Source organism: Sorghum bicolor, chromosome 4 (genome assembly GCF_000003195.3).
Source record: "Sorghum bicolor cultivar BTx623 chromosome 4, Sorghum_bicolor_NCBIv3, whole genome shotgun sequence".
Classification (NCBI taxonomy): Eukaryota; Viridiplantae; Streptophyta; class Magnoliopsida; order Poales; family Poaceae; genus Sorghum; species Sorghum bicolor.
Window position 1 is genome coordinate 58,926,424 of NC_012873.2, and position 18,340 is coordinate 58,944,763.

At 44.6% G+C, this 18,340-nt stretch overlaps 3 protein-coding genes across 3 annotated transcripts; 2 read left to right on the forward strand and 1 right to left on the reverse strand.

The window, feature by feature from the left end:
* Nucleotides 1-3,159, forward strand: LOC8068591 (putative pentatricopeptide repeat-containing protein At1g68930). Its single transcript, XM_002452518.2, has 2 exons — nucleotides 1-2,359; nucleotides 2,468-3,159. Exon 1 carries the CDS (start codon nucleotides 34-36, stop codon nucleotides 2,269-2,271), a length of 2,238 nt encoding a protein of 745 aa, XP_002452563.1. The 5' UTR covers nucleotides 1-33; the 3' UTR covers nucleotides 2,272-2,359; nucleotides 2,468-3,159.
* On the forward strand, nucleotides 7,694-8,711 carry LOC8075719. The gene has a single exon (XM_002452519.2). The coding sequence runs from the start codon at nucleotides 7,849-7,851 to the stop codon at nucleotides 8,341-8,343; it is 495 nt and encodes a 164-aa protein (XP_002452564.1). The 5' UTR covers nucleotides 7,694-7,848; the 3' UTR covers nucleotides 8,344-8,711.
* LOC8075720 (RING-H2 finger protein ATL46) lies at nucleotides 11,378-13,523 on the reverse strand. Its single transcript, XM_002454254.2, has one exon. It carries the CDS (start codon nucleotides 12,956-12,958, stop codon nucleotides 11,759-11,761), a length of 1,200 nt encoding a protein of 399 aa, XP_002454299.1. The 5' UTR covers nucleotides 12,959-13,523; the 3' UTR covers nucleotides 11,378-11,758.

Genomic DNA, 18,340 nt, shown 5'->3' on the forward strand with positions numbered 1-18,340 from the left:
CACAAGCAAACTCGCCTCCCCGCCCCGCTTGCCATGTCCCGCCCGCTCAGCAGCCAGTACGCCGCCCTCCTCTCTGCCGCCGCCCGCACCGAGCCGCACGTCGCTGGCGCACTCCACTGCGTCATCCTCAGGACCCTACCACACCCGCCGCCCACCTACCTCCTCAACCACCTGCTCACCGCCTATGGCAAGGCTGGCCGCCACGCGCGCGCGCGCCGCGTGTTCGACGCAATGCCCCACCCGAACCTCTTCACCTACAACGCGCTCCTCTCCACTCTCGCCCACGCTAGGCTCCTCAGTGACATGGAGGCCCTCTTCGCATCCATGACACAGCGCGACATTGTCTCCTACAATGCGGTCATCGCCGGCTTCTCTGGTGGTGGCTCGCATGCTCAGGCAGTCAGGGTGTACCTCGCGTTACTTCAGGCGGATAGTAGCGTCAGGCCTAGCCGAATCACAATGTCGACCATGGTCATGGCAGCATCGGCCTTGGGTGACCGCGCCCTTGGTAAGCAGTTTCATTGTCAGATTCTGCGGCTTGGGTTTGGGGCGAATGCCTTTGTCGGGAGCCCACTGGTTGATATGTATGCCAAGATGAGCCTCGTTGGAGATGCCAAGCGAGCCTTCGATGAAGTGGACAGCAAGAATGTGGTGATGTATAACACGATGATCACCGGGCTGCTCCGATGCAAGATGGTTGAAGAAGCAAGGCGATTGTTTGAGGTAATGACGGACAGAGATTCCATTACATGGACCACAATGGTTACGGGGTTCACCCAGAATGGATTGGAGTCAGAGGCTCTTGAAATTTTTAGGAGGATGAGGTTTCAGGGCATTGCTATTGATCAGTACACCTTCGGAAGCATCCTTACAGCTTGCGGTGCCCTTTCAGCCTTGGAACAGGGGAAACAGATCCATGCCTACATAATTAGGACTCGCTACGATGACAATGTCTTTGTCGGGAGTGCGCTTGTTGACATGTACTCAAAGTGCAGGAGCATCAAACTGGCAGAAACTGTTTTCAGGAGGATGACGTGCAAAAACATCATCTCGTGGACTGCATTGATTGTTGGTTATGGACAGAATGGGTGCAGTGAGGAGGCTGTCAGGGTGTTCTCTGAGATGCAAAGGGATGGCATTGATCCTGATGATTACACCCTAGGAAGTGTTATAAGTTCTTGCGCTAACCTAGCAAGCTTAGAGGAAGGAGCTCAGTTCCACTGCCTAGCGCTTGTGTCAGGATTGATGCATTACATCACAGTGTCCAATGCACTAGTTACCTTGTATGGGAAGTGTGGTAGCATTGAGGATGCACACAGATTGTTTGATGAGATGTCGTTTCACGATCAAGTCTCCTGGACAGCACTTGTCTCTGGGTACGCTCAGTTTGGGAGGGCAAAAGAAACTATCGATTTGTTTGAGAAGATGTTGGCTAAGGGCGTGAAGCCTGATGGAGTAACATTTATCGGCGTTCTTTCTGCTTGCAGTCGTGCCGGGTTTGTTGAGAAAGGCCGCAGCTACTTCCATTCCATGCAGAAGGACCATGGTATTGTGCCCATAGATGATCACTACACCTGTATGATTGACTTGTATAGCAGATCTGGGAAATTAAAAGAAGCTGAGGAGTTCATAAAGCAGATGCCGATGCACCCTGACGCAATTGGATGGGGAACATTGCTGAGTGCTTGCAGGTTGCGTGGTGACATGGAAATCGGCAAATGGGCTGCTGAGAATCTCTTAGAAATCGATCCTCAGAACCCGGCAAGCTACGTGTTGCTATGCAGCATGCATGCTGCTAAAGGTCAATGGAATGAGGTTGCCCAGCTAAGGCGTGGAATGAGGGACAGGCAAGTGAAGAAGGAGCCAGGTTGTAGCTGGATCAAGTATAAGAATAAAGTTCACATCTTTTCTGCTGATGACCAGTCTCACCCCTGCTCCAAGGGAATTTATGAAAAGCTTGAGTGGCTCAACTCCAAGATGCTTGAAGAAGGATACAAACCTGATGTCAGTTCAGTGCTGCATGATGTTGCAGATACTGATAAGGTTCACATGGTCAGCCATCACAGCGAAAAGCTTGCGATTGCTTTCGGATTAATATTTGTTCCACAGGAAATGCCAATTCGAATTGTCAAGAATCTGCGGGTTTGTGTAGATTGTCACAATGCTACAAAGTTCATATCTAAGATTACTGGCCGTGATATTCTTGTGAGGGATGCTGTTAGATTTCACAAGTTCAGCGATGGGGTATGCTCTTGTGGAGACTTCTGGTGATGACAATCTTTCTGACTGTGACCAATATCATTCATTCAAGCATGAAATTTGACTGGGAGTTTGACCAATATATTGAGCACTGCTAAAGGTACAACTCTAAGACTTAATCACATATGATCCCTTCCCCTCAATCGCCATGTAGGATTTGTTAATTTGGTAGATACCAATCACTAAAGTTTGACAATTGGGTTTGCAGAAGCTGAATTCGTGGTGTTCAGTTCTTCAGAGATTGCTTCCGGTGTTGCTCTTGCTGCAACCGGGGAATGCAGACGTTCTTTGATCGAGAGAGCTACTGCTAGGTCTGTTCCCGAGCATTTTTCCATGGTGTTCTCTATTTCAATTGAATGCCATAGAAATAGTTGTGGATATACAATATTGCTGCAGTTGTTTTCGAGAAAAAACATTGCTGCAGCTTAAATCAGGTGGACATATATTTGTGAGAGGGTGACAAAGCTGTTCTAGGTTCTCTCCTTAACTTTGGCACAACCAGCTTGTGAAGTATTAATGTCTGGTTTACATCAGCTGGAATAGCAGATTTAATTCAAGGGGCTAATATGCAGTCAAATGAAGAACAATGATGATGAGCCTATGTCAATGACATTGCTTTCTGGAATGTCTATCAATCTTTGTCTGAAGATTGCGTGAAGCGACCATATTTCTTGGCCAGGTAGATTCACCAAACATGAATTGCTGCCAAGACCTAAGTTCCTAAGTTGATTCCTTCTATTTTTCTATTTTTAAGTCTTGTCTACCTTTTTTAGTTGGTCTTGCAAGTGCTTATGTGGATCTAACTAACACTCGCTTGTTTAAGTATTTATAACCAGGGTATGATTTAAATATTACTGTAATACACAATATATCACGTTAAAGAATCTATCTAATTATGTATATTCAAATCACCATAGGTTTACTTACATTATTTGAAGTAATTTATTTCCACCTTGTGAAATGATCTCTAGTCTTCAGATTTCTAGAGAAGTATCCGCACCATAAGAAATGTATGTTTCTAAGCAAATATTTATTGATGTTCATTTTTACCTCTGCATTCTTTTTAAAGGCTGTCCCTAGCATTGCTATGGTGGAAACCTACATGAGGTTACTACTCATAACACCTCATTCACCGTTCCATCTCTATTTTACTGTAAATTCTTATGTTCTATTATGGTGAACTATACTAATGATGCAGTAGAATGGTACCAACCTGTGACTGAATGATCTTTTTGTCTGGTTTCTGATCTTCTGTAGCGTAATAGTTTAATGTTCAAAATTAAGTACAGAACATAATAATAATGAAAATTCTGATGCCTTCCCATTATTTCAATAAACTTTCCTGACAACCCAAAAATCTCTGTCTGTTCTGAGCAAGCAAATCTGGTATGCCTTTGGTCTTACATAAGATACTGAATTACAGACTACTTCCTCTCAAATGGTAATCCTGTAATTTACTATATAGTTTCTTCCTTCTTTATCTGATAGGAAATCTTAATGTATCAGAGATATCTAATGATCGGACCTCCACCCCTTCGGCAAATATTTCCTTTTCCTGGGAGGGAAGGGACCCCTTTTTTCACTTCCATTTTTGTTGAAAATGATGGATCCAGTTTTCCATTTGTTTCTTTGAAAATTTGCAGTATTTCCTTCTCTAACAACGACAACAACAAAGCCTTTTTAGTCCCAATGGGGTATCCTAATAAGCTCTTCTATTCACAGTTTCTGTGCAACGATTCTTGTTTGAGTATCATGGAAAAGTTAAGCACTGATGTATCAATGATAAACGGTTTGTGGAGAGCATCGTCCTTTTAGATTAGCTGAAAAGTCTATTGTTGGAGAAAATGTCAGCATACCTGATTGGAAAAGATGCCACGTTATTTTCCTTGTCTTATTCATGATTTTAGTGAGTGGGGAGAATGGATAGGTGCCTAGCTATCCAAGTGTGGCAGTAGATACCGTTTTCTTATCTGTTGGGCTCTGTGTTTGGTCATTTGTATGTTCTGTTCATCACCTCTATGCATTATAGGTTCATTTGTATGTAGCCATTTGATGGAGAACATTATAAAATTTCTTATTTCCCGTCGGGGTTTGAAGTTAACCATATCTTTTTCACTTAAAGTCTCCAGAATGATATTTTTCAGTACTTCGGTTAATAAAATGAACTGATGGATTCGATGCAGGGGAAGGGAACAAGTAGAAGCGCATTTGTTCAAACCGCTCGGCTGTGCTTGTGCAGCACTACAGGCTGCAGCTGCAGGGCCATAAAAGGCAAACGTAGAGTAATTAAAGTAAAACAGCTGTTGCCGAGCCAGCCAAAAATGGCTGTAAATTGCAATGCTCTGTAAGTACCTTGCTTCGTCATTGCAATTTACTGTTTTTTGCTATGCGCAGCTCTTGAACAACTCTTTCAGTTATACTTTGTGCTATTCAAGGGAACCGTAGAGCAAGATTAAAAAAATCCGTTTGGGTTCTTTTTGACAGATGTTATTTGTAAGAGAATAGTTTGATTATATCTATTCAAAATCACCAATGAGGTTTCCTCTTTAAAGTTTGATGATATCTATACAAATCAAGCTCGAAAATATACAGCTTTGCATCCCTGTTTTTATTGGTATAAACGGAAGCTCTTCAGAGAATTTGTGCTCTGCAGCATTGCAAACCGATAAAAAAAAATGTGAATGTGGATGCAAATTGATCCTGTGACTTTGGAAGGGACAAGGCTGAGAAATAGCCGTTCTTTAAGCACAAGCAAGTTGTCTGGCAAATCACAGCTAACTGATGATGAAGTGCGAACGCACGACGCTACTTTCTGGCAGCAGACTTCCGTTAAACGCCAATGGAGAACGGACTATTCGGGCCACTCCGCTGCATCATTCTGTACTGGGGGTGATTCGATGCAGGCCTTGATTAGGATCAGCGGATGGGCCTTGTTGCGCCTAAGACTTCTGGAATTCAGACAATCAGACTTGAGAGTTGAGACGCCTACAACAAACAACAGAATACCTCTGCGGTCCAAGACTTGACTTGAAAGCAATCGTGTGGATACCGACGCGCACCCACACGGTGGAAGTTGCCGCGAGTCGTCCGGCGAGTCTCCGGACTATTTTTCCCAACTGCGGGCTGTGGCGGGCACGATTTTCCCATCTCCCTATTGCTCTACTTTTACCGGGGAAAACAAATGCGTAAGCAGCACATCAAAGACAGGTAACTAGATCGAGGTTTTATTTACTGATCCATTTAATCAGGCAAATGCGTAAGCAGCATATCAAAGACAGCCAGCTATTCGATGATACACAGCTAACTGTCCTGAGCTAAAGGCCATCTCTAGTAATGGCTGTCGCAAATCAAAATTTGTATTCTGCTGTCAGTTTTAAAATCGAAACCAAATCACTGGAGAACAACCGCCGAATCTGTCAAATCGGAATCTTGTTTGTTTGACCTTAGCAGTCGAATCTGTCAGCCATTTAGCAGTATTTTTCTCCCACAACAATCAGCCAATAGTAGTTTCTGTCATGACTTATCAGCCAAACGACAAAGTATAGGATTAGATATATACTCAATTAATAAATACTATTTGTGTACGGGGAACAATAGAGGAAGGAGAGGATCTAGAGACGTGGAAAGGAAATCTGGTATGGGCCCACGCCTGTATGGCAAGGACTAGGCCTTGTTTAGACATATTTTTTTTTTGGATTTTAACATTGTAGCACTTTTGTTTTTATTTGATAAACATTATAGGCTTAAAAGATTCATCTCGGGATTTACAGACAAACCGTGTAATAATTTTTGTTTTCATCTATATTTAATGTTTCATGCATGTACCGTAAGATTTGATGTGACGGGGAATCTTGAAAAGTTTTTGTTTTTTTTAATAACAAGGCCTACGTTCCTAGCTAGTATTTCTTTGCATTTGGAATCAAACAATAAATATAAATACGAGTAGTATCACGAGCATAGTATTGTTTATCTGTCAAATCTATCTGTGAGTCATTCAACAATATTTTTTTCTCGTACATGAAGCAATAAATATAGATAAAAAAAATAACTAATTATACGGTTCGTCTGTATTTGTAAGACGAATCTTTTGAGTCTAGTTAGTTTATGGTTGGACAATAGTTACCAAATACAAACGAAAGTGCTAACAATAGACGAATCTAAAAATTTTAGTGAAGTAAAAAAGGCATATAACTTTTCAGCCAAATGAAAATAGACGTACTCACATACGAAGTACTCCTTCCATCACAAATTATAAGTCATTCTAAGAATTTTATAGAGTTAAAGTATTTTAAGTTTTGCCAAAATTAAAGAAAAAATTACAAAAATTTATGACATTAAAGAGATATATACTATAAAAATATAATTAACAAAGAATCTAATGGTACATAAATATTATTATCTTCTCAAATAAATTTGATAAAAAATGTTAGAATGAATTACAATGTGAGACGACAGTCATATGTATTCAATAATGCAGTGTGAAAACATCGGCGCCAGGCGTCGCGTAGCTGCGGCCTGCGATGACACCAGTTGGCACGTCCCGGCATGAGGCACCTGATCGCAAATGGCACATCGAGCCCGGCGACAACAACTGTACCTGTACTGACGCAAGCCGTGCCACCGCCAGCTTTGTCTTGTCGCCGATCTGTGCCCGTGCTGTCCTTCCAATCCACTCCGCCCCACGCTTGGGGGCCTCCCTCCTGCACGGCCGCACGGTCGATGACGGCCAACCATTGCTGCATCGGTGCATCCACATGTAGTCGTGTAAATGCAGGATTTTTTTAATCAGTAGTAGTAAGGCCTTGTTTAGTTAAAAAAAAAATTCCACATCCCCATCGCATTAAATCTTGCGATATATGTATGCAGCACAAAATATATATTAAAAAAAATTAATTACATAATTTATCTGTAATTTACGAGAATGATCTTTTGAACTTAGTTAGTACATAATTAAAAAAATAAATATTAAATATAAATGAAAGTGCCGCATCTAAAACCAAAAATTTTCTCCAACTCAATAAGGCCTAAGTAGTAGTACACAGAACCAGCTGGCATCTGCTGATAATCCCATCACGTCAGCGAGAGCAATGTGGTGTGAATTTATGTTTTTATGATGATGATGGCCCAACTCGCATGTATATATTTTTTTCTGAAGGGCTCCTGCAATTTATTTTCAGAAGTATGTATATTTAGTGCTAAATCCAAGTACCCCATCCATGATCCATGCCATGTTTTGAACGACGCCAAGAAGAAGAAATTCACTCGCATGCGGCAGGCACGATCCATCCGTTGGGAGAGAAAAAGTAAGCGCAGCGGGTTTGCGAACGTTGCGAGGCCCCCGGGCCCGCGGCTTCCGGCCCACGTCAGCGAGCCGCTCCAACCGTTGACTCCACCATCCGCGTCCGCGTCGAAACCACCTCCCCGATAAAAACCAACCCCCGCCCGCACACCCGCACACGGCGCAGCCCAAGAAGAGCCCCCAAAAAGATCCACCCGAAAACTCTCCAGCCGCCGCGCGCCGCGGCCGAGTCAGCCAACGCAGGAGGGGAGGGTTTTCCGGGCCCGCGCCACACGACCTTCCGGCGGGCGATGGACACCGAAGCCGCGGGCATGGACGAGGCGGAGGCGGCCTTCTTCGCGCGCCGGGGCCGCCGGTGCTGCTGCTTCCCCTGGCCCGCCTCTTCCTCCTCCCACCAGCGGGTCGGCGGGGCGGAGGAGGAGACCTGGTGGCAGCGCGCGGTGGACGCGGTGCTCAAGGTGCGCGAGTGGTCGGAGCTGGTGGCCGGCCCGCGGTGGAAGACCTTCATCCGGCGGTTCGGCCGCAGCGGGCCACCCACGCGTCCCCACCACCACTTCGGCGGCGGCCGCAAGCTCAACTACGACGCGCTCAGCTACGCGCTCAACTTCGACGAGGGCCACGGCGCCAGCCCCGAGGGCGACTACACCGGCTACCGCGACTTCTCCGCGCGCTTCGTCGCCCCGCCGGCCTCCGCCAAGTCGTCCATGGACCTCGGCGGCCGCGACGCGCCGCCGCTCTTCAACCCGCCGCCTCTGCCGCCCCACGACGGAGCCGGCCGGGCCTGACCTCACCGCCCCATCGGTCATCGGATCGGAGCAGAGGAGGAACGATGGTTGATTGGTCAAAGGAAGGGTGCCGAAACTATATCAGAAAAAAACATGGTGTCCCTTTCATCTTGGATTGGATTGGATAGATTCGACGATTCCGCGGGCGGGCGTGCCCCGGTGAATGGTAAGCGAGATCGCTGCGACAAACAATTCCTTCCTCCCCTTCGTCCGTTCAGTTGATTGATTTGGTTAGCCAGCCACTGTAAAAATGAGATTGCTATTACATTCATTGTCGTTTTACTGCTGCTGTAATGAATCCGTTCATCCTGTCCCAGTTTTGCCCCCAAACAATTGAAATGAAGTGCACAAATTACTGCAATTTTTTATTTTGAAATGTCGTGATCGCGCCAGTTAGCATTGTTTGCTTCCAACACAAGTTGGGGGAGCTGGGCCGGAAACTTGCATGATTAGCTAGAGCAAGCAAAAGAATTCGAATTCTAATTCTACGTGCGAAAGCTTGCCGTGTTTCCAGCTGTGACTGATTGCGACGCACGGATGGGAAAACCCTGCATGGAGGCGTTCTTCTGGACGCTTTGCTGCGCCCGTGCACACCTTGGTTTCTGGTCCAACAAGCAAACAGCAGGCCAACCGTGGTTTCGTCGAGCGCGTGTTTCCCAGCACCGTAGCACCTCCCCGAATCCACATGCTACTGCTACTGATGAACGAGTCTTCGTCTTCTAGATCAGGTCTCGTCATAATCTTGCCTTCCGCGTGAACGGCCAATCGCTTTTATAGCCATGCTGTCAAACTGTCAACGGTATCTTTGACTCTTACTTAGGTTGTGTGATTAGATGGTCAAGCACGGCCTTCATTACTGTGCATGATCACGGGGATCATGGTACAGCCTTGGGATTCAGAGTATCACGGACTAAAGTATGGAGTCCCTGACAATACTGATTGATGCTGCCATGCCCATCCAGCCCAAAGCTCCTCTATCAGACACTCCTTGGTGGGTATAGGTTGCAACTGATACCATCCACACTCCATGGCGTAATGGATGGTGGATCGAATGCCAGCTAGTAAAGGCCAGACAGCCAGTCCTACCCATCTGATGACCTCCTGGATTTTAAGTCATCAAGACAAAAGAACAATATTGTATATTATATAGACCGATCATGGTATCAGTGTATGTAGTAGTGGCCCTATCCTTCATGACCCACATCTGTTGCTTTCATTTCATGTCATGCTCTGCCCATCTCAATCATGCATGGAACCAGCCCTTGAAGCTATTGTATATCCTGGTGTCTCAATTCAGTGCTATACAAGGAGAAGATACAGCTGAAGAAACTCCAGCATACCAGCTACAAAAAGAAGCTTCAGTTTATTCAGAAACAAATTGCAAAGAAACAGTTAGCTGTGCTGGCAGGTTGGCGCTTCAAAAAGAAACTGCCATCTGCATTGCAGCTGCCATTGTTAGCCAATAAGATATTGTTTCTGAGAGACAACCACTGTAACAACGGAAGCCTTCGAAAATTGGCCCAGAATATGCTTTTCCAAGGAACCAATCTCAACATCACAGTATCTGATATGAGATCAAATAGCAGCAACCGCAACAATGATGTCAACAATAATGCTGCCAGATTAGCATCTTCGTAATGATTGCATGAGCTGTGTATTACTATCAGGTAGGACTGAAAATCATTTGCAAACCAATGATTTCCTAGCTAAGATCACTCAAGCAATATGCTGGAATCCTGTCGATAATGCCTGTTGCTTAGTTAGTGCAGGTATGTGATGGCTGGCACTTCTTCCTTTGGCTATGATTAAATAAGCCAAAAACTATAATGTGATAGGCATTATACAAGCTTCCATGCCACTACGCCTTCGATCAGCTATCACTACTAGTTATTAGTGCATTAGGATACTAATATTGTATGAGGACAAAGTTGCCATCCACTTAGAAACCTAGTCATCACCACCTGGTGCGATAGGCAAAAAGGCAGCCCAATCTTGAGTTGATGCACCAACACTTGCAGGCATGCTGCATTGACCAGGAGGGCAGACCCAGACTAAACAATATTTTTTATTTAAAATGTAACAAAAGTGAAAACAGTATAATAGCAACTTCTATGCTAAGTTTGACAAGAAATTAATCAAACCGAGCCCAGCACTCAAATGTTATTTCAGATTGTTTTCAAAATTCACAATGGCATGGGCAAAACCAAATCGCAATCTTAGACTGTTACTGCAATCTTAGACAGTTACAGCCGTCATATCTTAGTCCACATTTGTTGAGGTGAAATAGAAAGGTTAACTTCCGTATCAATCATCTAGGACTGCAGGGATGAAGAAAAGTATCATGCGTTGATTTTTAAATAACAAAAGAAACTGTCGATCTGCCATGTGAGCAATAGGAGATTATTGAAAGAAGTGTATGGAAGATCCAAAAGGTTGCTCTAGAAGTTAAGATACGAATGCTTAAAGGTGATAAAGCAAAAAAGAGGAGGTAATTTCGACATGAAGTCACCAGTCAAAAGCATATTACTTATCACATCACTAAGTAGTAAATAATATATAATTGTTACAGTCGGCCACAGTTTATAGAAGAAAAACAAGCTTACAGGTTCACCCCCCCCCCCCTATAGGTTCACCCTCCCCCACCCAACCTAGCACCCCACAAAAACTTAACAATGATGTCGCAGAACTTCATTTTACTTCTTTGCACGTCAAACCAACTCCTCTTCTCTCCCCCAACCACCCTAGCACCCCCACAAAATTTTAACAATGACGTTGCAGAACTTCATTTTACTTCTTCAATTGCATGTCAAACCAACTCCTCTTCTAGCTGTTTGTTTTAAGGAAGACTCCTTGTTCAGAAATGTATGTTTTCAAAAAGGATGCCTCGCAAACTACCAATGTATGTCCCATCCTTCTAACAACTTATAGCCATAATAATACTTCTACACAGTTTGCAAAAGAATAATAGGGCTACCATGGTCAAGTTCATTCAGGAGCAAACACTCAAAATGCTACTGTAATAACTAATAGAAAGTTTATCAAGGAAGTTTTGTAGATCATAACTGCAATGGTCCAGACGTACATCACATTGTAGCCTAATATTTTCTCATGTTTGATAGTTACATACTTACATTCAAGGAGGAAATTGCCAGAATTGATAACACAAATAGAGTATAAATTGATACTTCATAGTGATGATAGGATTCTGAATGGAATTCCTGGAATACCAACAACACGGGAATATAGACTACACCATCGTGAACAATCACAAACTATGTGCAATATAGCAAGCCTGTCAAAAATTATCCCTTGATGAATGATTGTTGAGACACCCTAAATCAGATGAAATAGCTAGAGCTAAGCAACTCAGCAGCCAACATCAGGCAGAAAAAAAAACAAAGTACTATAGACAGAGTCACATATTAGACTTATCTCCAGCAGCATTTATTTTCATCCATGGTAGGCTCCCAGTATCTGAGCAAGTGTCTGGAGGAGCTGGCAACTTGCCCTTCACACTAGACCACTGCCAAATCTTCGACACAGAGAAGCTCTCGCCTTTGCTCCTCGCACAAATCCTCTTGCCCTCCATAATGTCAGCATTGACAGGACATAAGCCAGCAACTCTTCCTTTAAACCTGCTGCTTGCACCGTTTCCGCCACGACCTGTCTGGAGAGCCACTCGAAGTTCAGAAGCCCCAAGAACATACTGGTAAGTGCCCATGGAGAAGCATCGCCTTGCATCCAAGCTGCTACTGCTACTCTCCCCTGCCTCCCTACTCACTATACCAGCTTCATTGCCATTGCCAGCCACACCACCGATGGCGCCCTGATTTCCAACATTCTTGAACTTCCCAAGCCTTACTGGAAACACCCTCTTCTCGGCCACTGGCTGCTCCTCATCCATGGGTTTGTGCCTGGAAACTTGGTGTCCATCCTCACACTCCTCCGGTAGAGGCTCCTCCTCCAACCTCTCATCAAAATCATCAAACAGCATGTTATCAATAGTCATCCCGGGGACAAAGAGTGTGCCACGGCAAAGTGGGCACGTCGAATTGGACAGCAGCCATGTATCTATACACTGCAGATGGAAGGCATGCCCGCACACCGGCAACAGCCTGAGCCTGTCCTCCCCATCAAATTCACACAAGCACACCGCACAGTCGAACGGCTCTTTGCTGCCACCGATAATTTCACGGTACGCGAACACAGGCAGCGCATCGATGAACGCCTGGTCGAGCCCAGAGTCGTGCAGATGGAACAGCTGCTGCAGCTGCCGGTCCATTGCCGCGTCCCGCGCGCCTGTCCGGTGCGGCGACGGCGCAGACTCCCCCATGGCGGCACCACGGCCGTGCTGCTTCTTCATCAGTATCCTCACAAGGAGGTGGAGCAGCCCGGAGATGAAGAAGATAACCGCAAGGATCACTATGATGAACAGCACCGCAGGGCTGATCTTCCCATTGCCGCCGCCACCACCGACACCAGCCGTCTGCACCTGCGGCGGGGTCTGGGTGCTGTAAGGCGGGGCGTCCCTGATGAAGCTGCGGAGGCTGGGCGAAGACGAGTAAGGTGACAGGGGCGTGGAAGAAGATTGGGACGAAGCTACTGCTACAACCATCTCCTGCAATCTTGGATTGGGAGGAGACACCCACAACTCATCTGATCAATATATGGGGAGGAGGACGGCTCAGAGTTAATCGTCCCAGCCCAAGATGCTCAAATCTGTGGCACAAACCCAACCAAGAAACAGGAAAAATATAAAAGCTGTAGCTGAAAAGATCGGAGCTCCCCACCCACCTAAAAAGGCCAAATTTGGTGCAACCGAGAAGGCTCCAAGCACAAGAGACCAAAATGCGTGGGCACTTCCGGGTGGAGCCAGGATCAGGAGTGGGATTGCAGCGGAGCGGAGGAAGGTTAAGGTAAGCAAGCGAGACACCGAGAGTTTGAGGAGGAGAGCTGCTCCGCTGAGTTGACAGTGGTGGCGAGGGGGGCCGGTGGTGACGCCGGAGATGGGCGTGCGAGGGAGGCAAGGCCGCAAGGGGAAGGGACGGTGGCCCCGGAAGCGGAAGCGGCGGCGGTGGCAAGAGCGTGGCTTTTTTGGCTTCGTTTTCCGGGTGGGGAGCGGTCGAGTGGAAGCGGGGACGGGTGCGCGTCGCTTTCGGCCGCTGAACTTTCACAGGTCTCGGTGCCCATGGGAAGCACGGACCCCGTGGCCGCCGTAGGTGGGGGCGGTGGCACGCTGCGGCAGACGTGCAGCTCCCGTTTGACTTCGTGGATCGCGGCCTTCGATGCCCGTGCCACGCGACTACGCGACGCCACCACGCCCAGTGGCACCGCGTTTTTTGCAACGCCCCATGGTTGCTTTGTAAATTTCTTGCGTGTGTGTGTGTGTGTGTTTTTTAAAAAAAAACGTTATACTTGCGTACATTTGGGTTTGGCTAGGCTTGGTATGAGGACTTCGTGCACCACAGCAAGAAATGTACTACTACTACTACTACTACTCCACAGGAAAGCGTCGTCCGTCCCCGTCAACGGATTTTGACTTCCTCTGGCTCCATGAACCATGGCAGATTGGCAGTTTTGTGCAAGCTTTCAGACACAAAGGAACAGCGAGTTGTCATTTGTCAGTCTTACCGGGGACCTCATCTTTGCTCGGCGACACGGCCGGCCAAGCTCGTGGCATGTGAGCGAATTTTGGCCGTTTTGTCGTAGGAATGTGCAAGGCGCCAGCGGCCTCGCTGTGCTGCACATGTTCATGCCGTCGTCATTCATCACGAGCACGAGAGGAGCGTCGTGGATTGGAACTAGACTTCATCACACTTGAAGCACCTGTCAAGTGGTTACATGGACAAACAAATGTGAACCAGCCACATCCCATACTGTTTTCTTGAACCTAATGTTTTCTTGTAACTTTTTTCTGGATTTCTTTAGATTATCAAACACAACGTTAATATGGAATATCTGTGGGGTTTTCTTAGCCTTTTGGTTATATAAACCATGTTATTGTGAAAGTTGTATTATCTAGGGATCCATTTGGATATTGACATTGAAATTGGGTCGAGGAAATTGGCTTTCCAAATGAATATCGTGCTAAAATGGTATTGGACAGTAATTCTATTTCTAGGCATTTGGATTTAGTAAATTGGTCCATAAAATTAGACATCCTCTATGTTGTGCTTCGTCTTCCTTTTGGCCGTTGAGCCACGCCTCTCCACGTGCCGACAAAGCTATACACTCCAAGTGTCAGTAAGCCTCACTCTCTCAACACGCACAAATCCATCGGTCGGTGAGATCAGCTCAAGCACTCGTCGGTGTCTCTATGTGCAGCAAGCTCACAGAGCCTCCATCCGCTAGTGAGCTCCTCCCCTTTTATGCCCCATCTCTGTCGAAACACACACCAACGAGCTCACGGAATCTCCACCTGTCTGTGAGCTTCGCCCCTTAAGCGCGTTGGCAAGCCCGAACCCTCCATAGTGGCAAGCTCCACGGCTTGTCTCCTCCGCGCGCGGCAAGCTCCATGGCCCCTCTATAAGCTGAGCTCTGCCTCTCAAATTCTAGACAATACTAAGCTTTGCAGGACTGTATTAGGGACTTGTTGTGTTGTGAAAGTACCATGTGGACTTGTGAGTCAAATTCTAAGATCCAATTCCAAAACATCCAAACTAAGTGGTATTGAAGATATACAATTCCAGTTTCCTAGTTCTAAGCTGAATACCAGCATCCAAACAAGAGATAAATCATTTGTGAAAGCACGGGTGCACATCCAAACTAAGTGGTGTTGTTTTGGCCAATCTTTCTCACTGGATTAATTATCTTCTCCTATTAATATGAACGTAGTTTCTTTGTCCTTAAGGGCACATGTCCTTTGCATTGTGGACTCATATGATTTGCTCTGAGATTCGTGCCCAGCAGAAAAGAGACAATACAAGCAAAAGCTCTCACCCTCCGTTCATAGAAATGAAATAATATTACACACCTTTTCACGAGGGTCAATGGGTTTGTCGAGTGCAAAACCACCTTGGCCATGAAAAGGAAAAAAATTGACTGAATACCATGTTTGGGTATATTGTGTGATTTTTGTGATTGGATCGTAATATGATCACTATGACTAACATGTTTGACGAGGCCAAAAACCTGAGACAAATGAGGATTGAACCAAACAAGTCCTAGCTAAAAAATGTACGTGTTTCATCCATAGAGGGAGGAAATATACACGCTCTCTCTCTCTCTCTCTCTCTCTTTGCTTGGCTAATAAGTCATGGTTAAAACTATTGTTGCTGATTTGTTGTGAGAAAAAACACTGCTGAATGGCTGGTATATTCGACAGATAAGCTGAGAAATGCAAAGATTAAAAAAGTGCTAAAAGTTCCGGTAACGAAGTTGATATACCTTATGCTTACAGGAAAGCAACGTCGATACCCTTGGTGGTTCAAATTTGTCGACTGGTGCTGAGTGAAGGCAAAAAAAACTTGGGCAAGGATGAGGACATCATTTCTCTGGTGGGTCAAACTCTAAAGTGAACACCATAACAGTTATGGAGAGGGAGAGGTGCCACTTCTGACACTAGCCTTGCAACTTGTAGTTTCTGCATTGTGCCACATCCGGTTTGAGGAATGCTCAAGAATCGTGATATGAAGAGGCTTAACACTCGAAAGTAATAATCTTGGTGATTGCTTCCACGTGGACTGGTATGGTGTTTTCTCATTGGTACCACGTAATATTGTTATGAGTTTGCGCTCTCTTCGTCACGTTTTTTGTTTATCACATTTATATTCTTGCATTTATGTAGTTGCTAAGGCATTACACAAGGCCGCAAACCTCTTTGTGGTAGAAATAGTCACACCAAATAAATCTCAGTGCACCTATACACAAAAATGGTTTATGTTTATCTTGTGCAAGTTTTCAACTGGAGCAAAGTAGTTTAAAGTGACATAATTCACCTTTGGTCTTCTTAGGGTAGAGGCAACAAATTTTCTTATAGTAACTATGCATTATTTCTTTTAAAAAGCACGCAAATATGCTTACATACTTGGTGGAATCGTAAGAACCCTTTAGAAATTGGCCTATGGTGCCCATGAGAAATTGCCCTAGTAGATATTGAGATGAACCCAGTCTTTTTTTTTCTCTCTCTCAAGGGCATATGCTCTTATCTTTTTATCCATTAGATTTGTAACACTTCTCAATACGAATCTAATAGGTGGAAAGGTGAGAGCATGTGTCCTAAGGGCAAAAGAAAAATAACTTTACCATATTGAGATTGATAAAGAAAAATGGCTCATTATTATTGACCATGATAACTCATCTTTTATTGCCCCCACAATCGCGATACTATTGGATCGTGGGATTATTAAAATGTAGGAATAGATAAAGGACGTGATTTGAGAGCCTATATGAAATTGAAATCCAACAAATAATTTGGAATGCATGGAGGTAAAAAGAAAGAAGCAGCATTTGGATGGTATAGAGAGAAAAAAAATAGGAATCCTAAGACAGGAAAGAAAACACATGGGCACTGGACCTATAATAATACCGATTTCATATTCCGAAGTCTCCCATAGATTTTTTTTATACGAATCGAATCCACTAAAACCCATCTATTTCTCCTATAATCCAAAATAGACAATTTTCAAAAAAAAAAATCCAAAGTAGACCAATATGAACATGACATTTTGAATAGATGGCCTTGTTTAAATCCAGGGTGTAAAGTTTTGGGAGTGTCACGTCGGTTGCCATATCGAGCACCATATGAGAGTGTTTGGATGGTAACCATAAAACAAATTGTAGAAATCCTCAGTACTCCGTGAACTGAATTGATTAAGCATAATTAATATGTTATTAGCACATGTTTAGTGTAGCTTTACATAGCATCATATTGTCAAATTATGGACTAATTAGATTTAAAGATTCATCTCATAAAATAGTCACAGTCTGTGTAATTAGTTATTTTTTAGTCTATATTTAATACTCCATATATGTATTCAAACATCCGACGGAATATGGAGTAAACTTTAGGGGGAGAATGTAAACAAGGCGCTAGGCCTAACTAAGGCACAAGGCTTGAATCATACAGCTACTTATGAATTTGAAACTAGATCCTAGCATGGTTCCATTTATATTCCATTTCAGTGATTCACTGTCACGTGAAAGCTAGGCTCAAACAAACCATAAAAATCAGGCCTTGTTTAGTTCATCCAAAAAACCATTTTTTTTAAAGATTTTCTGTCAAATCGAATCTTACAATATATGTATAAAGCATTAAATATATATGAAAACAAAAACTAATTGTATAGTTTATCTATAAATCGCGAGATGGATTTTTTAAGTCTAGTTAGTTCATGATTGAATAATAATTATGAAATAAAAATGAAAGTGCTATAGTACCTAAAACCTAAAAATTTTCGAAACTGAACGAGGTCTGAGATGACTAGGCTTTAGACTCCAAAATCAGCATATGAAAACTAGCAATATATTACGGCCCAGTTGTGCCCATCTCCAGCAATTAGGGGTGTGACCCTACAGCTAGGTCAATGTTAAGTTGTTGATCCAATCTCCTTAATAATAACAAAGATTGTTAATCCAGTTTAGGCTTCGAGATTCCCTTCCAACAGGGCACTGCCCAACAAAAAGAGCCGTTCTCATGGCTAGAATCGTCATTTCCTGTCGTTTGAATTCGAAACCGCATCCAGAACGTGGAGTTGTCTGCATCGCTGCATCTGGGGCCACCAGCCCACCACCACCCTCTCCAACGCCCATAGACCACGCTCTCAGACAACGTGTTAACACACCCCGCAAAGGAACGGTTGATTTAGCAATGGATTTGTAAATCGACGGGGCAGATGCACCATGCGCATAGACCAGGTTCGTCGAGTCTTCACAGCTCGTTGCGGCCCCGTTTCTTGTCACCTGGCACAAAACTTCTATACACTTAGTCCATACAGGCATACACCGCCGGATACCGGTCCCGTGTTCACACACACACGGCCGTATAACTCCATTCAGT

Bases quoted from the DNA above. Each gene is read 5' to 3' on its own strand.
- LOC8068591 (XM_002452518.2), top strand. From the start codon at position 34: ATGTCCCGCCCGCTCAGCAGCCAGTACGCCGCCCTCCTCTCTGCCGCC.
- LOC8075720 (XM_002454254.2), bottom strand. From the start codon at position 12,958: ATGGTTGTAGCAGTAGCTTCGTCCCAATCTTCTTCCACGCCCCTGTCA.
- LOC8075719 (XM_002452519.2), top strand. From the start codon at position 7,849: ATGGACACCGAAGCCGCGGGCATGGACGAGGCGGAGGCGGCCTTCTTC.